At 47.4% G+C, this 25,658-nt stretch overlaps 1 protein-coding gene across 1 annotated transcript in view; it reads right to left on the reverse strand.

The window, feature by feature from the left end:
- The window catches only part of LOC146832695 (keratin, type I cytoskeletal 47 kDa-like), a 36,978-nt gene extending 14,261 nt beyond the window's left edge, over positions 1-22,717 (reverse strand). Inside the window, exons 1-5 of the mRNA XM_085605976.1 lie at positions 22,182-22,717; positions 14,622-14,704; positions 13,347-13,503; positions 4,043-4,204; positions 3,803-3,928 (exon numbers count right to left, since the gene is read on the reverse strand). Of these exons, the coding sequence (XP_085462102.1) occupies positions 3,803-3,928; positions 4,043-4,204; positions 13,347-13,503; positions 14,622-14,704; positions 22,182-22,652 (999 nt within the window). The 5' untranslated portion in view covers positions 22,653-22,717. The remainder of the gene's footprint in view (positions 1-3,802; positions 3,929-4,042; positions 4,205-13,346; positions 13,504-14,621; positions 14,705-22,181) is intronic.
- Between the last annotated feature and the right edge of the window lie 2,941 nt (positions 22,718-25,658).

The raw sequence follows: 25,658 nt of genomic DNA on the forward strand, positions 1-25,658 counted from the left end.
TGAGGATGAGCTCACATAACTGGGGATTGTCATCTCACGTAATAGGGAAGAACTCATGCGGGCCAACTATGGAAGCGCGTTAGACTCAATCACGGAAAAAATAGCGTGGTGGATCGCGCTCCCCCTATCCATGGCCGCAAGAGCCGCTCTTATAAAAATGGTAAGACTGCCCAAACTTTTATATTTGTTTGTTAACATCCCTTATGCCCCTAGCCGATACTTCTTCCCGTCCATTAAAATTCAACTCATAAAACTCACCTGGGGAGGTAAAACAGCCCGACTTCGTTGGACCACCCTCACGCGCCCCTTCGGCGAGGGCGGCTTCGAAATCCCAGACCTGGAACTATACCTTAGCTGCGCACAAGCCCATTTTGCCTCCTATTGGACAATCCCCCCTCCCTACATGCCACATTTAGCGATCGAGGATGGATATATGGCAGACCCCCTGCACTGCCTATCTAAGCACCCCTGCAGCCCCACGGCGCCTTGCCTCTACCACGGTGCAATGCACTGTTAGTGCATGGCAAGATCTAGCGCATCACACGATGCACATTGTTATACTCTCCCCTTCTGCCCCTACCTGGTAGACAGAACATTCCAGTTACACAAGAAGGCAGATGTCGCAGACTCCTCCGGAATCTATCACTACAGACCTGGGGACAGCTATACAACGGAGGCAAATTTCGCACGAGCGAGGAATCCTTTGGCTCTGATTACCCTCCCCCTAGAGCGCTTCTATTATGTTAGACTGCGCCAAGACGTGAAATCCCTAACTCCCTGCTTCCCACTGGAACCCCCCCCATCATGGTCCCCCTACATGCCCTTCTACAACAAACCACTTCCGCCCACGTGATATCGCTATTATATCGCACAGTACAGGCAGAGGGGGACTACGAACAGCCGCTGGCCAGAGGCAGGGGGGCGGAAGACTTGGGACATCCCTTAACCGATGATCAATGGTCCTTTTGCTGCAGACAAATGGGAGACATATCCACAAATAGCAAATTTTGAATCATTCATTTTAAATATGCCCATCTACTCTATTACACGCCGGCGCGCCTATACCACCTACGCATTCGTGACAACGGTAGATGCGACCGCTGCAGTAATGAGGGAGCTGATTTTCGGCACCTCGCATGGGACTGTCCTCCTGTTCGACGGTTCTGGATGGAAGTATTCATGGTTCTGGATCATATGATGGGACTGCACATCCCTGACGACCCTCTGACTGCACTCTTAGGATATACCGAACCTCTCAAGACCTCAATTTGCAGATACACATCCCTTGCACTTCTCCTTGCGAAAAGAAGAATCGCTTGCAGGTGGGGAAGAGGAAGGGCGCCAAAATTCAAGGACTGGCTTCAGGACCTTGTCTATTGCCAAGAACAACTGCACACTTATGCGGAACTCCTACCCCCCTCTTCCCGGCCACGGGATATATGGACGCCCCTACAAAACTACTTATTAAAACACACCGCTGCCACAGCAGTACCGACTTCTCCTCACCCCACCTCTAGAGACTGACAGAGCTGGTCACGGGTAACGCCCCCATCCTACATGGAACACACTGGACATAGGGGAAGATGGGTCAGCATGAAACATCGAGCCGGGTCTGAAGGACAGAAACGCGTTAACACATTCAAGCACGTTCAAGCCACACATTATGCAAAAGTGGGTATGTTTCGTTTCTTATCAATCAGTTGTTGGTTTAAGTCACGAACTAGCAGACAAACGCATGATCCTTCGAGGCTCCTTGCATCTATAGACGCGGCTGGCCCAATGTGGTTGTAGGAGGCTTGCTGTGTAACCCTTTCAATATTGCATAACTTCTATACTTCACATCGCTCCGCCGGCCCACATGGGGATGTAGGCGTCAAGCTGTGTCCATGATTTCTGTTTTTTTCAATAAAGGATTTTAAAACTTTAAAAAAAAATATGTATTTACTTCTATAAATGTTGGCCATATTTAATGCGCTAGGCTACGGGATGATATTTAATGTTTTTTATTATTTTGAGATCACATGTTTATAATTGCTTTCTAAACTTTCTCGCGTTCTCACAAAGTTCTTTGTTAAAATTAATTTTAAAAATGTGGCATTTCCTACTCTTTTGTTTTTCCAGTTGAACTCCCCACTTCTGCCCAAACACACTTATGATAGTCAGGCTCGTTTGCTTTGCTTGCTTGCTATGTCAAAGCCATAGCCAACTTTTATGCCTCACCACTTAGAAATCTCTCCAGCCACCACTGTATATAAGCCACCACTGTATATAACATCTACTTAGCATGCGCTTTGTTCCTGCCTCTTATAATTGAATAACTTTGTTGTTTATCACAGGTGTGTGCTTCTGAATCAATAACTTTCCTCCATATTTGTCCCACCCAGGAGCATTTCAGCCTCATGGTCTTGTGATTGGATGAGTTGTATTCTTCAGCTGCTAACTTGATTGGACTTTATTTAAATGTGCATTTAGCCCTCCATGGGACTGCTTATGTTTCCTTCTCTCCTCCACTTGTTCTTGTACCTGCTAACCCTGCACACTCCTCGTTCCACTCTCTGGCTCCCTAATGATATCCGAACCAATTGGAGCTAGGAAAAAAAATCATTGGCAAACCCAAAAGCTTGTTTGTTTTTAGAGCTGAGACATATGGGGTCTGCCAGTGCTTGTTTTGCATTGGTGGCTGCTGTGACATAAAAATGGTGAGCTGGGCATGGGGAAGCAGGGGACAGCATAGGAGCGGGAGGGGGAGAAATTAAAAAATAAAATAAAAAGGCATTTGCCTGCTGGCCACCACATCAGTGCTTTTCTGCACCTCTCCTCTTGCTTCCCAGCAGTCCATGCAAGGCTCCCAGTCCCCTATGCGAATCTCAGTGCTGCTCTCATGCTGGTAATGCATGAGAGCAGCACCATGATTGGCCTGAGCGGGCTGATTTAATGCTCAGTTAGGGCCAGGAGCCCCTCCTTGTTTTTCACCCTAATGTGCAGCACAGCTCGGGTTAGAGACATCTAAGTGCGCATGATCGTTTGGCAGCACCTAGAAGGCCGGACAAACGGTCAATTGCACTTACAGCAGTGGCCACCACCTCTCCCCCCGTTGCAGAGCTACCAGTATAGCTCGGCCCCACCCTGCCCTTCGACTTGGCCTCCTTGTGGAAAAATAAAATGATAAAAACCTTTGTTATTATCATTTTATTTTTCATGTTTTCATTGCTGAAAGAGCTGTGGGTCGACGCTCCTTCATCTTAACAGAGGAGTCGCAGCTGTCAATGTTTTGTCCTTAGTCCATATGCCATGGCTGCACAGAAGAAATACGCACACAATCAATTATGGCTTATAGCACACGTTCATTTCCTAGGCCAGACAGAGTTTGATTGACATTCCAAGAAACCTTAGCAGGTTATTCTGCATTCTGGGAATGCAGATTTTCACCTCTTTGGAAAAGTTGGTGTTGAACTAGGGTTGCATTTCTGAAGGTGGATTTGCTGACTTTTTAATATTCTACATTCTAAAAGATCACACACACAGATTCATCACCAATATTTATACATCTTCTAGTATTATCATATCCAAATCTATCTTGAAACATCAAAACGTTTAGTTTGAAATGCATATAGCTCAAAACATTTAATCAGAAACATTGTTTGAAAATTGCTATCTATATATTGTGTATTCAGGATGAAAATATGTATTTTGAAAAAGATTTAGAATGTGAAAAAAATCCTTAGCTTTATAGCCTAAACCTCGCCATAACTTTGACTTCAGTCAATAACCGAGCATGTGGCAAAGTCTAAGGGATACATACCATGGCCAGCTGGGACTGAAGCTCGATCTCTAAGCCTTGGAGAGTTCTTCGCAGATCTGACACCTCGCTCTTGGTCGTCTGCACTGCCTCCACCCCCTGGGAGATCTGTGCTTTCAGATCTTCAGACTAAAGAAATGAAGGGAGCATTGTTAGGGTTCACCGGTAGGATATCGCTTTAAAAGGGCCGGATGGCGGCCATGTCCATCTGACTGGTGCAGGGGATAACATGGTGCTCCTTACCGCTTTTAAGAACTGGGCCTGGGCTTCTCTGCGGTTCTTCTCCGCCAGTGCCTCATAATCAGCTCTCATGTTATTCAGGATAGCAGTCAGGTCTTGTCCAGGTACAGCGTCCATCTCGACATTCACAGAGCCGGCAGCTGTGCCCGACACAGCCTGCATTTCCTAGGGAAAACAAAGAATCAAGATTCTCAATTAAGGAAGATGCTGAAGGAACAGATGGGAGGGGATTTTGCTAATTTATTTATAGTACATCCAATGTCACCTTATGGAAACCAAATTTATGGCTACAAAATGAAATCTTAGGTTCCATAGCTCCACCAGGTAGACCATGCCGCTTTACTAGACCACTCATCACTATGCCATACATCCTCCCACTAATATTCATATCCTACTCACATAATCTCCAGTCGATTGCACCTCCTCCCATTAAATCACACCTGTTCTCAGTAGACTTCTGTACCTCTTGCTAGTTAATGTTGAATTTTACTAAATCGCCGCCCTTCCCTGAATAGTACATCTCTTTCTAGTAGACCACACCCTTTCCACTCATTCATACACTTCTACTAGACGATGCCCTTTCTGAACTAGCACATCAAGTAAGTTCACGCCCTGTGCCCTTAGACCAGGTCTCCTCCCAACTAGATCACACTCTTTACCAAGACAGTAACCTGTATTTGTCTTTTCAACATGACTTACTAGCTCAGACAATGTCTTATCCTAATAGGACCATCTTCTCATCCCCACCGAATGACAGTAAACCACACTTGCGCACAGTATACCTTAATGTCACTGTAGGAGAGTAGGGTCTGCTATCCTATGGTCACCCCAAATTTTTGCTTTTTGCTTCACTGGTTTTTGACATATTGAGGCTGTGGGCCTGCCAATCAGACCCCCAGCCTGCTGTTCTCTCTACTAAATTAAAACTATGCACCCTAGGTGCATAACCAATTGGAAGTGGATCACCCTGTCAGCCCCTGTACCAGTGTACACTAGGTACCCAGGGCATTGGTGTACCCAAGGCCTGCCAGGGGCTGCAGCATGTATTATGCCACCCCAGGCTTGGCCTAACAATCTGACACAACTGGCTGATCACTCAGCTGGGGTAAGTTGGTGTAATCACCTCTTACTTAGGTGTAGTATACCTATACCTAACCTTAAATGGGACACCTGGTAACCTATAAGTCACTCCTATGGCAGGCCTTAACAATCCTGAAGGCAGAGTGCTTGGTTCCATGTGAGATGGTGCTCTGGCATGAGCTGAGCCTGTCTGCAGTGGTCGGAACAACTTCCTTCTACTGTTTCCAGATATCGTCATACCATATACTCTTAAGTGCATTATGAACCTCGCGGTTAAATGCTATCTTTGGTTTGGCTTTATCAAAACATGTCGAGTAAGGTGTCATACGAATTGGAATACTAACCCCTCGCCAATTCTGGCGACGGGGTTAGCATTCCACCCTTCTAGAGGGACACGACATGTACAGTACCTGAAACCCGGGTAAAATCAGACATAGCCTCAGCTCCACAAAATGGATGCTGCCACCACAGACACAAGTCTGCCCTCCTGCTGCTGGGAGTCCTTCCAGCTTGGGAGGTGTGGACAAAGGGTTTTCTGCCAGGGGAGGTGCGTGCACCACCCCAGACAGGATTTTGTGTATTGGTCAGGTAGGGCTTGAAAGAAACCAGACATGCCTGTGGCTCACAAGGAGCCTCGGTGCATATGCCAGTTCAAACCGGTCCTGGGGCACACCAGTCCCGGGCCTGGGGCGAGCTGGACAAAGGATTGGGGGTGTAACCACCCCCCTTCCTGGTCCCACCCATAGGGAGGGACCTAGCAGGTAGTCCGGCCCCTAGAATCCGCTTAAAGGTAGGAGCTGTGTCCTAAGACTTCAGACATCCTGGAATCAACTTGAAACTAAGAAGAAGACGGGAACTTCGACGCTCTGCCGCACAGAGGACTGAAGCCAATCTCCCCTGTGGTCAGGGAGTGACCACCTTGCTAACGCAAGCACCATCCAGCGAATCAACGTCTGCTTTGCCGCCGCCTCCCGCCGGAGCCCGAGCCCAGAGACCGACAAGACCTGGACCTCCAGACCTCTCACCGCCCGATCCACAGTCCCTGAAAAGAGGAGACCCGTGGAGGCACCGAGACACGTGGAGCCAGCCATCTTGGAACGACTACGACAAGCTGACAAGTGCAACAACCGAGGCTCCCTCCAAGTTGTGCTTTGGGTCCTGAGAAGCCCAACCCTCGAGCAGCATCTGCACCAAAGGTGAGCCCTCCAGCATCTCCACGATCTGCGTGGGGCCCTTCTGCATTTTGCCACTCGACGCGCCTAACCGGTTGCTGGCCCGCTGGCTAGTGGCCATCTTGGCGACGAAATCTACGACAAACACCGCTGGTCTGGTTGCTCCAGACTGGCCCTTGCTCCCCTCCAAAGGAACAATCCCTCTGACCTTGCTGGTCAGAACCAACAGCTGATTTCCGAATCCTCCTACAATTGCTTTTGCCAAGGCTTGTTTGCTTCGATCAAGTCGCCGACACCGCCGACAGCGAGAGCCTGCGTGGGACAGCTCGTGACTTGACTCCTGGACGTCGTCGACCTTCAGGGACCACGTGGCTGCAGAGTCAGGCTACACCTTCCTTCCTGTTTGCACCCGACATCGCCTGGTACCCACCTGGTGCCACGCTGGTCACTGGCTAGTGACTGTGAACACTGTCCCCTCTGCTTACAGGTCTTCAACATCTCCGATCCACTCGTGGATCCACTGCATCTCTTCCCGACCGACCGCCTGCAGCACTTTTGTCTACAGGCCCCACGGAACCGATAGAAGAAACCCGACGCACTTCGAGGCCTATGCACCCGCTTCCTGTGGGTGAGGTAAAGCTGGCACTCCTGTGCCCAAGTGTAGTATTACATCTCTAGTGCCTGTGTTCCAAATCTTAAGTTCCTAGGTCATCCGGAAGATTCCTTTTGCAGTAACTTTGTACTTTTTACGCACCCATTGAAACCTATGGGAGCACGCGTGTGACTATTTGCTCTGCACACGCCACCCGTGGACCTCCTGGTCACTAACTGACGTTAGCTCCTTGTAGGCCCAGCGATTCTAGAGGCCCTAGGCCTTTTCCCTTTTCTGTTCGTGGTACTTATACCACTATTTTAGTATATGGTTCGAGTGGCCACCAGGGCCTATCCATATAAAGTGCAACTTCTGTGTATTCTGGGATAATCTTGTTTGACGATTTGTGCTCCTGTGCTCATAAAGAGACTAGGGGTTACTTTGAGAAATAAATACATATATATTTTGAATATATATCTGTGTGGTGTCCTTTCATTGGTATAAAAGGGGGTTGCATTTGGTAAAACAGCTGGCTTAACACGCTTCACGAGTTTAGCCTCAAAGACTGCTTAGCCTACGCTACCACTAGGGCAGCTAGTCCGAAAAGGTTGACTTACAACCACACCATAAGGGTTGCTTGGCATGGTACAAGGTGATCACTTTAACTAGTGAGCATCATATACCAGGCCAACTTCTCACATTGGTGAGCAGCGGTTGGATTTGAGCTTGCTGTGTTTTACCATTGTAATCTCTTGGTTACCAATTGAAAGATCACATAGGTACCTGTAGGTACATATAAAACAAGATTAGATATACATAAGTTCTACTGAACTTAGTTGTTGTAGAGCAAAGGGAGTAGCACACCCTGACTACAACTACTAGATAGGTTTAGTAGGTAAACCCAAGTGTAGGTAGATTGCAACACATCCACCCACACTTAAGAGCAATGGCCGGGGCAGAGGGGTCCACTGTACCCATCTCTGTTGAGAGTGACCCCCAGAGGGCACCATCCAGCTTTGCTACCCTTAATCAGAATGAGCTCAGGCATTTGGCAACTCTTAGAGGCCTTAAACAGCCCAAGAACCCAAACTCTGCTGAGCTCAGAGAGCTCTTACAGAATGATGAGAATCAGAGAGCACTCAAGAAAGCTTCCCAGTTAGCCCCCTTAGGGTCAGGAACAGGAGGCCCCCCTTCTGAAGATACTACAGAGGTACCCAGTTCCAATAGCCATCCCTTAGATGAGAACCATACTACAGGGGAGGAAAGTGGTGAGGATACAGAAAGTAGTGATGATGAAGGGAGAACTAGCCCAGTGCCAAGTATTATACTTGGCCCAGCTAAACTAAGGCTATTGGGGACTGACAATGGGTTCCCCCCATTGGATCTCCCCAGTGGACTTAACACAGGGCTTGGGAGGCAAAGGAATCGCTCAGGTGACTCCAATGCTTCTCATGGCTCTAGGGGCTCTCAAGGTCACTCCAGGAAAAGGATGACTACCCCTCAGAGGAGGGAACATGAGGCCAGAATGCAGGAAGCCCAGCTGAGGATCAGGAAGCAGGAGCTAGAAGTAGCCCTGATGGAAGAAAAACTGAACAAGGCTAGGCAACCTAGAGAGAGTGGGTCTATACCCACTGGTGGCAGCATTGTCCCTAAGGACAAAGATAGGGTTTTCGATAATAGAAACCTGTCTAAGGTTGTGCCCCCCTACAAAAGTGGGGATGACATCCACAAGTGGATAACTGCTCTTGAGAGAGCCTGCAAAGTACAGCAGGTTCCTGAAGACCAGTGGGCAGCAATCCTCTGGCTCTCCTTTGAAGGAAGAGGCAGAGACAGACTCCTCACTGTTAGAGAAGAGGATGTCAGAAACTACAGAGTCCTGAAGAGTGTTCTAGTTGATGGGTTAGGCTTAACCACTGAGCAGTACAGGTTAATGTTCAGAGACACCCAAAAGACACAGACTCAGGACTGGTCTGAATACATTGAATGTGCCACTAAGGCTTTGGAGGGTTGGTTGCTGGGAAGTAAGGTATCTGATTTTACAGGATTGTATAATTTGATGATGAGAGAACAGATTTTAAATAACTGTCAAAACCAGCAACTGCATCAACATTTGGTTGACTCTGATCTGACCTCTCCCCAAGAATTGGGAAAGAAGGCAGACAAATGGGTCAGAACCAGGGTTAAGCAAAAGAACCAGAACCAGGGCCAAGGGGGTGATCAGAAGAAAACAGACCAAAAGGGTGGAGATCAGAAACCTAAAGACCAGAAGTCTTCAACAGGGCCCCAAACTACTACTAAGGAGGGTGGGTCCCAACAGTCCAAAAAGAAGAAAGAAGGTCAAAAGAAACCCTGGTGCAATCATTGTAAAAATACAACTCACTGGACTAGTGATTGCAAAAAGGGTGGAGCCCCCAACACTGTTGCCCCTAAGGCACCTGCTCCCAGTACTACTATTAGCAGAAGGTTGACCCCCAGAGAGAAGAATTGGTCAGCTATTGAGAGGGAGGCCTTTGCTGTGGTGTGGGCCCTGAAGAAGCTGAGGCCATACTTGTTTGGCACTCACTTCAAGATTCAGACCGACCATAAGCCCCTCTTGTGGCTAAATCAGATGAAGGGTGAAAACCCCAAACTGCTTAGGTGGTCCATTTCCCTACAGGGGATGGACTTTACAGTGGAGCACCGGCCAGGTACTGACCATGGGAATGCAGATGGTCTCTCCAGGTACTTCCACTTAGGACATGAAGACGAGACTGGTCAAGGCTAGTTTAATGTCCCAGCGTTTGGGGGGGGGTTGTGTAGGAGAGTAGGGTCTGCTATCCTATGGTCACCCCAAATTTTTGCTTTTTGCTTCACTGGTTTTTGACATATTGAGGCTGTGGGCCTGCCAATCAGACCCCCAGCCTGCTGTTCTCTCTACTAAATTAAAACTATGCACCCTAGGTGCATAACCAATTGGAAGTGGATCACCCTGTCAGCCCCTGTACCAGTGTACACTAGGTACCCAGGGCATTGGTGTACCCAAGGCCTGCCAGGGGCTGCAGCATGTATTATGCCACCCCAGGCTTGGCCTAACAATCTGACACAACTGGCTGATCACTCAGCTGGGGTAAGTTGGTGTAATCACCTCTTACTTAGGTGTAGTATACCTATACCTAACCTTAAATGGGACACCTGGTAACCTATAAGTCACTCCTATGGCAGGCCTTAACAATCCTGAAGGCAGAGTGCTTGGTTCCATGTGAGATGGTGCTCTGGCATGAGCTGAGCCTGTCTGCAGTGGTCGGAACAACTTCCTTCTACTGTTTCCAGATATCGTCATACCATATACTCTTAAGTGCATTATGAACCTCGCGGTTAAATGCTATCTTTGGTTTGGCTTTATCAAAACATGTCGAGTAAGGTGTCATACGAATTGGAATACTAACCCCTCGCCAATTCTGGCGACGGGGTTAGCATTCCACCCTTCTAGAGGGACACGACATGTACAGTACCTGAAACCCGGGTAAAATCAGACATAGCCTCAGCTCCACAAAATGGATGCTGCCACCACAGACACAAGTCTGCCCTCCTGCTGCTGGGAGTCCTTCCAGCTTGGGAGGTGTGGACAAAGGGTTTTCTGCCAGGGGAGGTGCGTGCACCACCCCAGACAGGATTTTGTGTATTGGTCAGGTAGGGCTTGAAAGAAACCAGACATGCCTGTGGCTCACAAGGAGCCTCGGTGCATATGCCAGTTCAAACCGGTCCTGGGGCACACCAGTCCCGGGCCTGGGGCGAGCTGGACAAAGGATTGGGGGTGTAACCACCCCCCTTCCTGGTCCCACCCATAGGGAGGGACCTAGCAGGTAGTCCGGCCCCTAGAATCCGCTTAAAGGTAGGAGCTGTGTCCTAAGACTTCAGACATCCTGGAATCAACTTGAAACTAAGAAGAAGACGGGAACTTCGACGCTCTGCCGCACAGAGGACTGAAGCCAATCTCCCCTGTGGTCAGGGAGTGACCACCTTGCTAACGCAAGCACCATCCAGCGAATCAACGTCTGCTTTGCCGCCGCCTCCCGCCGGAGCCCGAGCCCAGAGACCGACAAGACCTGGACCTCCAGACCTCTCACCGCCCGATCCACAGTCCCTGAAAAGAGGAGACCCGTGGAGGCACCGAGACACGTGGAGCCAGCCATCTTGGAACGACTACGACAAGCTGACAAGTGCAACAACCGAGGCTCCCTCCAAGTTGTGCTTTGGGTCCTGAGAAGCCCAACCCTCGAGCAGCATCTGCACCAAAGGTGAGCCCTCCAGCATCTCCACGATCTGCGTGGGGCCCTTCTGCATTTTGCCACTCGACGCGCCTAACCGGTTGCTGGCCCGCTGGCTAGTGGCCATCTTGGCGACGAAATCTACGACAAACACCGCTGGTCTGGTTGCTCCAGACTGGCCCTTGCTCCCCTCCAAAGGAACAATCCCTCTGACCTTGCTGGTCAGAACCAACAGCTGATTTCCGAATCCTCCTACAATTGCTTTTGCCAAGGCTTGTTTGCTTCGATCAAGTCGCCGACACCGCCGACAGCGAGAGCCTGCGTGGCACAGCTCGTGACTCGACTCCTGGACGTCGTCGACCTTCAGGGACCACGTGGCTGCAGAGTCAGGCTACACCTTCCTTCCTGTTTGCACCCGACATCGCCTGGTACCCACCTGGTGCCACGCTGGTCACTGGCTAGTGACTGTGAACACTGTCCCCTCTGCTTACAGGTCTTCAACATCTCCGATCCACTCGTGGATCCACTGCATCTCTTCCCGACCGACCGCCTGCAGCACTTTTGTCTACAGGCCCCACGGAACCGATAGAAGAAACCCGACGCACTTCGAGGCCTATGCACCCGCTTCCTGTGGGTGAGGTAAAGCTGGCACTCCTGTGCCCAAGTGTAGTATTACATCTCTAGTGCCTGTGTTCCAAATCTTAAGTTCCTAGGTCATCCGGAAGATTCCTTTTGCAGTAACTTTGTACTTTTTACGCACCCATTGAAACCTATGGGAGCACGCGTGTGACTATTTGCTCTGCACACGCCACCCGTGGACCTCCTGGTCACTAACTGACGTTAGCTCCTTGTAGGCCCAGCGATTCTAGAGGCCCTAGGCCTTTTCCCTTTTCTGTTCGTGGTACTTATACCACTATTTTAGTATATGGTTCGAGTGGCCACCAGGGCCTATCCATATAAAGTGCAACTTCTGTGTATTCTGGGATAATCTTGTTTGACGATTTGTGCTCCTGTGCTCATAAAGAGACTAGGGGTTACTTTGAGAAATAAATACATATATATTTTGAATATATATCTGTGTGGTGTCCTTTCATTGGTATAAAAGGGGGTTGCATTTGGTAAAACAGCTGGCTTAACACGCTTCACGAGTTTAGCCTCAAAGACTGCTTAGCCTACGCTACCACTAGGGCAGCTAGTCCGAAAAGGTTGACTTACAACCACACCATAAGGGTTGCTTGGCATGGTACAAGGTGATCACTTTAACTAGTGAGCATCATATACCAGGCCAACTTCTCACAGTCACTCCATGGCCCTTTCCCTACACTACAAACATTGTAGGTCAAACCCTAACACAGTAGTCAACATTCTTACAGTAGTATAACCTCATCCATTACAATTAACTAAGAGTCGAAAAAGCATCCCAAGTAAAACTTATTAAAAACATCCTGACCCGGAAGAATGCCCATTAAACAGACAACATCCTCCTCCAATTGAACCTCTTATTACCCAAAGGGTCATGCATCCAAATTGATCACAGACAACCCAAATACAATCCATTAGCTGCTGGACCCCTCCTCGGCCTGAATAATAGACTGCTTAGCTAGTAAGCCATAGACTATTTCTCCATCTTTTATAAGAACTAACCATCAGGCAGCATTTGTCAGAGGAAGACGGTACCCAATAGATCACAAGCTATGTGTGACCACATACTCATCTACAGTAGACAAAACCTGTGGCTAGAACAACACACTACTGCAGGCATCACACCTGCCTATAGAACATGCATAGGAAACTTGGTAACTTGTATCTCCCACTCTTGGATGGCAAAGCACACAACCCAAAATTCAGCAGCCTTTAACAGGAGTATACACTACCCAATGCACCACACAACCGTTATTAACAACATCTAAAAACCACTTCAGTAGCAAACATTATACCCTTTTCGGTAGAACATTTTTCCCCAAGAAGTTCTGCCCACTTCAAGTTTTCAATTCATCATGCCTTTCTTGCAAGTGTGCTGTATAATACACAAGGGCTCTAACTTGAGAATCCTTGACGTATCATCTGATTTCACTCACATTTCCAAATAAAGAGTGTATGGTGAGCACAGCACGCAGGGAACACCATCCCCATGCATTTCTAACTCTAATTTTATGGCCCTGTCTAACTTGGCTTCGGGTTCACCCAGTGAATAAAGCACTGGGTCTGCCCCCTACCTCTTGGTGGTTCTTCTTGAGGTAGGCCAGCTCCTCGGTCAGGCTCTCGATCTGCATCTCCAGTTCAGATCTGGCCATGGTCAGCTCATCCAGGACGCGGCGCAGCCCATTGATGTCAGCCTCAACGCTCTGGCGCATGGCCAGCTCATTCTCGTACCTGAAGAAGGACAAAGAAGAGGTATTTGCCACGAACCAGAGCAAGATTTACTGATTACATCATGTCTATATTGTAACTTGCGGCACAACTTTTAATAGTCACTGATTCCACACAAATCATCCAATGGCTTTGGTGTGCATTGGATGATTAACAAGCAGGCGATTGAAGAGGGCTTAGTGCTATGCTTGAAGGACTAAAATCCTTAGTAACAGGAGGTATATTGATAAATAAATGACAATGGAATATGCACCATGTGTTATCCCACAGTTCCTAAACTAGTCTATGCATGATCTGCCCATCTGCAAAACAAATAAGTTATAGAAATGTAGACTAGAAAGATCTGAATTGGTTCACTCAGTCTATGAGACAGGACTACATCCTGCACGACCAGTCTGAATGGAGGCCGGTGCAGTTTGACTCTCAGAGAGCCAACCTTTCAGAAGCAGGCAGTATTTGTACAAGGTGGGTTCACCAGTAGATAATAACATCCTGTGAGGCGTCAATGAAGAGTTTAGCTTTGGTTGAAGCCAAGATCTACTGAACAGCCCTTGACAAAAGAATTCTTTAAACAAAAGACTGGTTGTGCAGGATTTTAAATGCTACAACGTTTTGAAATGTGGGTGTGTCATGCTGCAAAGAACCTTCAAAGCAGGGCTGTCCAATATGGCCTAGAAGGGCCAGACCCAGCTCAGAATTTCAGGATATCTGCCACCAAATATGCAATCAATTTTCATGTCAGTTCACTCATGTGAATTTATCTTAAAAAGGATATCATAAAAATCTGCCATGGAAACAATACTCTTTGATCGGAAATAGACATTGCAAATTTAAAGGTATTCAGGTAAGCCACCACAGGTGCTAAATGACACTTTAAATTAAGTGGCAGTATTTTGCTAAAATTCATATAGTCTGGTTAAAAGAATCTTTGGAGAGCCCTGGTACTCCAACAGACTGTTTTTTTGAAAGAAGAAAACTGGACTGAGCTTCTCAGACTGAGGCTAGCTGTGATAATCTGCCGCCTGGGCACTTTTAGCAACTTTTTTTGGAGACTAGACATCAGTCAGGGAAGGAGGGAGCAGTAAAAGAGCCTTGAATTCAAGACCCCAACTATTACTCACTTCAGCTTGAAATCATCAGCAGCCAGCCTGGCGTTGTCAACCTGCAGCAGTATGCGGGCATTGTCAATGGTGGCAGCGCCTATCTGGAGGACAGGAAAAAGAAAGAGGACATTTTGAGAGTGTTATTCTTGATAGATTAGCACTTGTGAGAAACGTTCAATGGACAAGTGCTACATTTACAATGCATTACATACATGTATTGAAGTGCCTTGTCGTTTAATTTATATGTGGAGCTTCCGTGTTTTCTAGGTCTATGTGTGAATAGCGCCTTCAGTCTAGGTTCATTTGGTGCATTCTGGGATTTGTAGTCCTGGTTTTAAAATGGAATAAACAGGTTTGCAAATCCAAGAATAAAAATGAAAAAACTTGAACTAGATGGACTACTCACAGATGGTCCTGGAGAACTTGAGAGCTCTGCTTGTAGCGCTTCATACCCCTGACAAGGTGCCACGGCACGTTAACTGATAGGTAGCCTGCTATACTGTGGGGAAGCGCTCGGTTGAGTTGCAGCGTGGACCGTGTTGGGAAGCGTTTTGGTGTCATGCATGAGTAACCACAGTGCTAGTCCTTAGTGATGATCTTAGGTCGCTGCCCTTGTATGTGGTGAGTTTGCCGCAGTCCTTTGGGGTTGTAATCTGACAACTGTGGTGCACGAATATAGGATCTGTCACTGAATGCTCACTGGTTCGAATAGAGCCCAGGTAGCTTTCACTGATTGCCCACTGGTACGAATAGCGCCCAGGTAGCTGTCACTGAAAATTCACAGGTTCGAATAGAGCCCAGGTAGCTGTCACTGAATATTCACAGGTTCAAATAGAGCCCAGGTAGCTGTCACTGAATGCCCACTGGTTCGAAAAGAGCCCAGGTTGCTGTCACTGAATGCCCACTGGTTCTAATAATGGCCAGGTAGCTGTCACTGAATGCCCACTGGTTCGAATAGAGGCCAGGTAGCGGTCACTGAATGCCCACTGGTTCGAAAAGAGCCCAGGTAGCTGTCCCTGAATGCCCACTGGTTCGAATAGAGGCCAGGTAATTGTCACTGAATGCCCACTGGTTCGAATAGAGCCCAGGTAGCTGTCACTGAATGTCCACTGGTTCGAATGGAGCCCAGGTAGCTGTCACTGATTGCCCATTGGTTCGAATAGAGCCCAGGTAGCTGGGACCCTGTAGGCCACAATGAAAAAAGTTGCTAACAGACTGCAGAGACCAATGGAGCATGAATTTCAATTTCACTTTCCTGCAATCATATTTTCTGTACCTAACAACTATAAAGTACTACAGTCCCAAGGACTCTAAATCCATAATTTATTGGGAGTTCTGTATACAGCTCTTTAAATTCAGGCAAATGACTGGGGTGATTCTGTTCATAATGTGCACTCCATCAAATAACTCTGGGGCATATCAGCAACAACGGGCGATAATTATCGCTAAGCGCACTGAGCGCTAGGATAATTATCGCCGGCTTGCGTGGATTTTTATCTCTGAGATAGCGTGCTATTAGCAACGCTTATCTCAAAAGCGATAAAAATCCTAGCGCTAACTGCCAAACGTGTGATTATCGCTGGAAACCCAGTGATAATCCCACGAAGTTTGGCGATAGCTTGCTAATAGTGCCTCACATACTTAGCCATGAGATCCAGCTTCCATAGGATATCATGGCTAAGTCAGTTTCAAAGCAGGCGTAAGGAAAGTAGCGATAACAGAGGTATCGCTACTTGTCCTGTTGCTATGCTGCTTTGCGTGAGGCTTGATAATAGGAGAAATGTCACGTAGCGACATTTCTCCCGTTATCCTGGGGAGGAACGCCCACTTTGCATCTCATTAGAGATGCAAAGATAGGCATTAAGGGTAATGGAGATAAGGCAAGGTTTCACGCGATAGCTTGACCTTGCAGATAAGGCGATAAAATTATTGCCGCTTTTCGTCCGAAAACGGACGCAAAAGCGGCGATAATTTTTTAACGCCTGCTTGCTAATATGCCCCTCTATTCTACAGCTATTCAGCATTTGTTTGAGAGAGGGACTTCATTTCTGAGTTTCACGTGTAATCTACAGGCCTGTTTCTTACTGAGAAATACCCGACTATGGGCCACATGCACCAACGAGAAAACTGGTCGCAAACGGGCAGATTAGCAGAATCTGCCCCTTTGCGACCGGTATTTTTGCATTTGGGATGCATAATCCCAAATGCAAAAATCGCAATTTAAGGAATCTCTAAATAGCGATTCCTTAAATTGCGATTGCATTTAAGGAATCCCAAATGGAGATTCCTTAAATGCAATGCATTAAAGTTAAAAAATTTGCGATTTGCGAGTCGCAATTAAGGAATTTGTAGGATTCGCTAGTTTTATAGCGATTCCTACATGCATAGGCTTTTGCTATTCCTTAATTGCGATTGCTTAAAAATCACAATTTAGGAATCGCAAAAGTCTTTGTTGATGCATGTGCCAGTATGTCTTCCAGCATGCACTGTGATACATCCTGGAAAACAAGAAATGGATTCCGTTGGCACGTTTGGGGTTGGATCACTTCAAAACCCTGCAGTCCCAAAATATTTTTCTGCATTCAAAAGACGGAATACAATATATTGAAATTTTGATTTTTATCAGGAAAATATGGCAATTTGCATAATACATCTTGTATGTTGGATAAAAAGGCTCTTTAACAACTCAATGTGTGTCTCTCCTCTTCAGGGATCCCCGAATGCCTGATGAACTCACCCACCCTAGGTTTTTGTTGTTTGCATTCTTGCTCTTGTAGTTTAACAATAAATGATCAATTACAAGGTCGAAAATGCAGATTAAAATATCAGGCCTGGATTTGCTACTCCGGTATAAATCCAAGAGACGTGAGAGCCCTGGATTATAGAACTGGATCATTGCTAACTCGGTTTCCCGTGTTCACTGCATGATCCTGTCCGGGCTGTGTAGCCCTGGCATGTTGGGGCAAACAGACCTGTACATATAAGGGCAAAATGGAACCGCCAAGTTCCAGGATGCAAAGCTCTATTGACTAAAAGGAAAGATTGCAGGTGTCTTTGCTGCCACTTAGCAGTGAGGTATGATGGTTCACCCTAAAATCTGACACCACCCTCTCACCACATCCGCTTGAGCACCCCGCCTGCCACACACTCACACCTTAGGGTACCTCGTGGTAGTTTTATTATTTGTTGCTCTTTTCACCCAGGGTTCGCATCTATAAACCTCAATGGACTTCTAGGGTAGGCGGCTTAGTCCAGCTATGGGCTCAGTTTAGGGTGACCAACTGGCATTGGTGCAAATTCAGGACGGTGAGTACAAAAATTCAGGACAAAGGGTTAAAATTCAGGACACAAATTCAAGACAGGAGGTCAAAATTCAGGACAAAACTTCAGGACAATAGGTAAGTTTTACAGACACATCAGAGGAGGTCGCGCAATAGTATATAAATAAGCCCAGCCATATCCAAACATATTCAACCATTTGCAAACTTATCCATCATGTATCCTTCCATCTATCATTACACTCATCCATCCTTTCACTCATCTATGCATTATCCATCCATCCACCCTTTCACCCTATCCATCTGTACATTCATCCATCCACTCTTCTACCCATCCATCCATTCACTCATCCATCCAGCCATTTACCCTTTCACCCATCCAGCCATCCTTTCACTTACTCATCCATCCATCCACCCAGTCACTCATCCTTCCACCCATCCACCCTTTCAGTCATCCATCCATCCTCCCTTTCTCTCTCCACCAACCCTTTCACTTAGCCATCCTTCCTTCCATCCACCCACCCATCCATTTACTCATCCACTCATGAATCCATCCATTGACCCTATCACTCATCCATCATTTCTCTCATCCATTTATCCTTTCACTCCTTCAGTCATCTATTCATCCTTTTGTCCATCTACCCTCCCTTTCACTCACTCATCCATCCTTACATCCACCCTTTCACTCATCTGTCCGTCCATTCACCCTTGCACTTATCAATTCATCAATCCATCCTTTCACTCATCCATCCACCCTTTTACCCATCCAGCTACCCTTCCACCCATACATCCAGCAATTTACCTTTTCTCTCATCCATCCTTCCACTCACTCATCAATCATCCATCCTCTCTCATTATCCATCTATTCAATCTTTCATTCACCCATTCACCCTTTCACTAATTCATCCAGCCATCCACCCATCCCTTTACTTACTCACTCGGCCATCTTTTCATATTAATTTTTTTGAGAAGAGCTCATCAAGAACTTCACCCTCACTGCAGGAGCCATTCCAAGACTGGGACAGATGCCACCCAGGGCGGAGACAGGATCCACCACAGGGGGGGTAGGAGCCATCACAGGCGGGGGGGGGGATAGGAGCCACCAGATGGGGGGACAGGAGCCATCATGGGGGGCAGGAGCTATCACAGGAGGGGGAACAGGATCCACCAGGGTGGGCACAGGGGTGGGCATGCAGTATTTTGGTATCATTTTGGTCTCTTCCAGGATGGGGTAGGGCTCCTCACCTCCTCCTGGACAAGACAACGAGAAGACAGGCTCTCTTTCCAAAATGTTAGTTTTGCCATCCCCCACTGTGATGTAAAGTACTTAAAGGAGATACTCCAAGAGAACTGATTTAACTGATTGTCCTCCATACTTTGTTAATCACAGCCACGGCCCGTGGAGGGAGGTCCGTGGGGCGGTAAGGTGGGGCGAGGGAGGGGCAGGGTGGGGGTTTCTAAAAACTGGAATATGGATAATTGCAGGTAAGTAAACAAGTAACAAGTAACAAATTTCGTAGCGCGCGCTGCATCGCATTTTGCGATGCAGCGCACGCTACGAAATTCGTTTTATTTATTTAATTGTTTACTTACCTGCAATTATCCATATTCCGGTTTTTAGAACCCCCCACCCTGCCCCTCCCCCGCCCCGCCTTACCGCCCCACGGAACTCCCTCCACAGGCCGCGGCTGGTTAATCAGTGCGGGTGTGATTGTGCCATTTCTTTATTTTATTACATTATAGACCTCATGTTTGAAGAACCACGATTGCTTACAATTTAGTGACAGTAATTAAGCTCTGTGAAGAGAACCACGTGCTGCCTTGGTGTAATCAGGGCCGGTTCTACGATTTTTGGGGCCCTGGGCAGAAAGAGAATGTGTGAGGCCCCTCTAAATTGAAGAGACATGACACATTCAGGGCTGTTTGCATCTGAATAGATGCCCCTGTGCCTGAAGCTGCAGCCCCTCCCTCTCAGTCACATTCAAGCACCTCTTAACAGCTCATCAAGGGCGGAAGGTGTGAGGGTTGCCATCCCACTGGGCCTCTCCAATGCTGCTGGGGATCTAAGCTTTGGTACTGCATTGGAGTCGACCTCAACAGCATCGGAGTCAAGCAGGGAGGTGGGTGAAAGCTGTGCCGGCTTTAGGGTGGTGCGACCGGTGCCCGGTTAAAATTAGGAACAAATGGCGTCCGTTAAAGAATCATTCACGGACAACGGACAGACGGCCGAAATTACGGACTGTCCGTGAAATTTACGGACGGTTGGTCACCCTAGCTCAGTTACCCTTTGAAGTGTTCGTAGGCCTTAGGAACGTTACTAATTTGGAAGCACCTCTCCAGTGTTGGGGATTCGTAGGAATCGTTCCTCCTTCTGTCCTAATCTTTCGGTTATGTTCGTATTCCATCTCCATCCTGTGAAAGTCGACGGATGGGAAAAGGAAGACGCTCTGTGGTCGACCTCCCTCAGACACACACTGAAGGGCGTGGCGGTCAGTCGGGCATTGTCTAGGTCGAAAAAATGGGTCGCATTGAAGCAGTACGGCACGTGCCAACCCTGCAGAAAATGTATAGAAAGGCCCCGTGTGGTGCAGGGCGCTTTTAGCCAGTCCTGGCTCAGTAGCGGGCAGCGCTTTGCATGTTGGGATTTTTAAACAGACGCTTCCAGTCGCAAAGGTAAATGTACACGCGCCAGAATGAAACGTTTTCTTGGCAAAAAAAAACCCCAAAACAGATTGACTAAAGATTCGCACAACCTTTGTTGACTGATATCACCACATAGTTGAATATTTGGCCGTTCCATTAGCTCTTACATTTGAGGGGCGCGATGAAAGTCAAGGAGATGACCCTGCGGAACGTGGGATGGCCAGCTCACTCCATGTCACAGTGGATACAGTTTCCAGTCCTGGACTTTTAACCTACCAGTCATTGGTATGGGGCGTGTTTCCCGAATTAGTTCAATTGAAGTAAACAAAGACTACTACACCGACATAGCACGAGAGAGTGCCAGTGCCACATAAAAAAACAGGAATAGAAACATTGGGGCAGATTTACAAGCCTCTTGCGGCTCTTTGCGCCGTATTGCGTCACTTTTTTGACGCAACGGTGGCGCAAACAATGCTCCCTATTTACAACGTGAGGCATCTAGGGAGATGCGTCAGTTTCTTGTAAATCTGCCCCATTGTTCGTAATGGCATGGATTCAGGTGACCTCTCAATTTTAAGGCCACTGAAGCTTTCTGTTCTTGTCGCCAACTTTATGACCCTTTACAGGAAGGACGTCAAAGGACAGAAGTCAGATGTACAGATATCAGGAAGAGATTGAACACCCTTCGTTTTCTGTCCTTCACTGAGCTGAAGTGGTACCAGCTTGGGGTGTGAAGTAACTAACCAACCTACCGCTCCCGTGTTACCGCCCCACTGTGCTTTCATTCGCTCTCGTCTCGTACATTGGAATGGGGAGCAGAGGAGTTTTCCTATTTCTGTGATTTTTTTCATTTGCATTCTACACATCTTAGCATGCTCTAAGACGTAAAGATGCACCATGCCACGCATGAGTAGCAGACCTCTGAAGTTTACCAGGTCCATGTGTGAGCAGCTCGTTCTTTGCATTCTGGGACTTGTAGTCTTGATTTTATAATGGGATAAGCAAGACTGCAAGTCACAGAATGCAATGCATGAGTCTGGGCTGCATGAGCCACTGATGCATGGATCTAGAAACCCTGAGAGCTCTGGAGTCGTTGATCCAGTCCTGCTCAGCGGAGGCACTGAATATCGAGTAGGGAATATCAAGATGCAAGAATAGCGTAGGCAAAATATTGAGGACCAAAGTCTAAACAGTATATAGATAAGTATAGCTTTACTATCCTTAAATCCACATACATCTATCTTGACAGTATACATATATTGTTATGGTACATGGATGTGGAGTTGAGAATAGTAAATGTATGCTTACCTATATTTACTTACTTGATATTTTGGCAACGATACTGTGATATCTCCATATTCCTTGTACAACCTTCCTGTAACAGAATGCAAAGATAATAGTGGGGATTGCATTGAGTACTCACACATGAAATGGATCACCGACATCTCTGTAGTAACTGTGCCTTTCTTACAAGTCATTCTGCTTCCTTCTAGTAGGAGACAGTGAATTTGTTTTGGAGGGTGGGGTGGACAAAGGACACAATTGTGAATGATATGCATCCAACAGTATGGTATACTAGCATTAACAGAAACCACCTTCCACATCTTTGGCAGGACATGCATTGAAGCCACTGATGATTCCTGAATCAACCACTTACCTTGTTCCTCAGGTCGTCGATGGTGGCGTAGTACTTGCTGTAGTCGCTGGTGCGCCCACCGTCAACACTGCCTGCGTGCTTGCTGTACCACTCCTTGATCTTGAGCTCCAGCTCGGTGTTGGCGGCCTCCAGGGCCCTCACCTTGTCCAGGTAGGAGGCCAGGCGGTCATTGAGGTTCTGCATGACTTGCTTCTCTCCGCCGCTGCCAATGAGGCCGCCATCGCCACCCCCTGCGCTGAAGCTGAAACCAGAGCCACCCCCAGCACCGCCGCCAAAGCTACCCCCAAAGCCAGAACCACCACCGAAGGAAGCCCCTCCAAAGCCAGCCCCAGCACCACTAGCGAAGGAGCCCCCCCCAAAGCCAGCCCCACCAGAGCTATACACCCCTTTGGAGATACTGAATGACTCGCCCCCAAATGCAGGGCCCCTGCTTGATGACCCATACGCAGACTGGCTGCTAAAGCGCTGCATGATGGCGGCTGGTGAGAAGGCCCTGGGCTTCAGATGTACCTGGTGTGGCAAAAGCACAAGAGTACACCACAGCCAGCTCCGACTGACCCTTTTATAGCACCAGAAGGTGGTATTAGATTTCAAACCCCCCTCATCCATTCTCCACCCCCTCAAAGCACAAACCCCTCCAGCAGGCTCAGCATCTGCTCATCAAAAGAGAACTCGCCTGAACTGGCCATTTGTCTGGGAAATATGTTGCCCTCGGGCTGTTTCTCATCTTTCCAAAGGCGACTAGGGTGGGGCGCCAAACTCACCTTTCAAGAAAATGCTTTTTATCTTTTGGAGACATGTTAAGAGCCACCTGTCAGCCCCTTGTCACCGAGACTGAAGCCTTATATGTACACGCTGCAGATTATCTTGTAGCAGCACAACTGCACTGGCTAGGAGTCATCAGAGCTGTGTGCAGACCCTGCATGGAGGCCGAAAGCGAACACTGTTCCAGCACATTAACATTGAAGGAGCATCTGTGTTAGGAGAGGTGTGCTTTCCATCGTGGAGGCACACATCCCACACCTGCCTTTAATTTTTAATGCAGATGTAAAATTAATAATTTATGGATCAGGGGAGAGGGCAGTTCTGCAAGCAGCAGATCTCCAGAAAGGGCGACAGAGCAAGCTGCCAACACCCACAACTTTCTACTTACACTCACAAACCGCCAAGAGTACCCCAGACACTATGGGTGAGATTCAAAGGGGCCACACATTATTGTGCCTCACTCATAGACATCAAGTGATCCAAATGCCAGGTTAGCGGAAGTGACATCACATGCCCTTTAGCCTTTGCCACCATCAGGGCCTTCATACTCTCAACAGCTTCTTATCTGAGGGAAGGGAGATAGCTGCAGAACATATACACAGGGCGTGTTGTCCCTGGATTCAGAAACCATGGGACCAGGGTTAGCAAGGACAGTGCCAGGGCAAGTAAGAGTTAAAGATGAATATACCTCAGTGACGTTCCTGGTCCCCGCCATGGTCCATGGAACCCACACCAGTACCACACTCGAACAATGCAATTACCGTCACCTTAAAGCTGATCTGTGTGTCGTGCTTCTGAGTTTTCATTTTTCAAGAGACAAGAATATAAGTTTATTTTTTTCTACATAAGGTTTCCATGAACTGTTAATAAGCTCTGTGGGTTACTGTGGCTGATGCACAGATCTGAATGCAGTCAGCTTGTCTCTAGTTCAGGGGTCTCGATCGGACTTGGTGCTAACATTTACGTCATTTAGGGGTCACCAGGGGTCGCTGCAGCGACCCCTGGGTTGCCATTAGCAAACCCCTGGCAGTGTTTTTGCGACCCTTGTCTTACTGTTGGCAAAAACACTCGTTATTTTCTGATAATTTTTCATTGTGCTATTAGTGAATAATATCCAATTAGTATTAATCACTATTAATGTAATAAAAAATGGAGCACAATTAGCTGGAAAGGGACTTCTAGTGCCAGCTTAGGTAAATACAAATATGCTTTTAAATGAAAATTGTGTGCGTGCTTGCAGGTGAGAATGTATTTATGTGAGAGAGAGCATGTGTGTATGTGAGAATGTCTATGTGTAAGCATGTGTGTACGAGGGAAAGTGAGTGAGAGTCCCTGAAAGATAGTGAGATTGAGTGTCAGTAATAATAAGTGTGTCAGAGGGAGTGACAATGAGTGAGTGAGTGAGATGAAGGTTGACTGCAAGTAAGAATAAATTAGGATAAGTAGGTGGTAGAGAGTGTGAGTGAGCGGGAATGTGGTGTTGTGCTTGTAAGTCTGTCATTGACCCAGCATACTGCGGGTAATTCTTGTCTTACAGAAGCACCCTTGGCAAAAAAACTGGCTCTGCCATACTTGATCGATTCATAACATGACAGACACCTGTCATAAAATACTGGCACTGGTAATAATTCTTGGCATAATGGGCACCCATGATAAAATACTGGTACTCACATACTAGCAGTTGTTATTGCATACAGGGCACCCGTGGAACCATGCTGCTGTACTTGAGGACATTCTTGGCATAGGAGCACCCATGGCAAAAGGCTGGTACTAGCAAATTGGAGTAAATTACTGGTATAAAGAAGGTCAACCTAGCATATGGGAGGGTGGCAACCATGACACAATTCCGGCCCTGGCATACAGAGGGAATTTTTAAAATAATGGTCACTTATGGCAAAAGGACAGAATAAATTAAACAATATTGCCATTGGCATGTTGGGGGCACCCATAGCTTATGGGGCAACCAAGGAAAAACGCTAGTGCTGGCACAATAGAGGTAATTTTTGACGTATGAGGGCAGCTAGAGCACATTTATTTTTAAATGGGATGAACTGGGGAACATCTGGTTTTAATGGCTTGGCACACCATGAAAGGAGATGAATATTTAATGAATGTTTTGTCAATGACTATGGCACTTTAACAAATTCATGAACAACTTTGTGATTAAAATGCACTGAAAGAAGTTCCTAACATGGGGGTGGGGGGTTGGGGGCAGGGGAGGCAGGGATGGATGGACGGACGGACGGGTGGGCTGGGAATAATATTTTTTTTTAAACATACCTTTTTCCCGCAGCCTCTAACGCCGTCGGCGGCTGCAGACTCAAAGCTCTCCCAGCAGTCTCTGGGAAGGATGTGGCTGCTCAGCCAATCCTGGCACTGCTCTCTGGGAGCCAGCAGCATTTCCCCAACTTAACTGGAAACATAGCTGGGTTGGAGGAATAGAATTGCGCATGGTATGTTTGGCTGACCTAGGACAGCCAGACAAACATTCATGCGCACTTCTAAGTGCCACCACCTGCCTGTCATGGCCAGGCCCGCCCTGCATGCATTTCAGAGTCAGTCAAAGAAAAATAAAGTGATATTGTTTCATTATCATTTAATTTGTCTGTGACTGACTCTGACAAGTGGGGCGACGCTCCTCCGCCATTACAGAGGAGCCGCCTCTGGTTCCTTTTTTATTTTCACAATTGTTTAGGGGAGCGGAACCACTCA

This window comes from Triturus cristatus, chromosome 5_1, assembly GCF_964204655.1.
Source record: "Triturus cristatus chromosome 5_1, aTriCri1.1, whole genome shotgun sequence".
Taxonomy (NCBI): domain Eukaryota; kingdom Metazoa; phylum Chordata; class Amphibia; order Caudata; family Salamandridae; genus Triturus; species Triturus cristatus.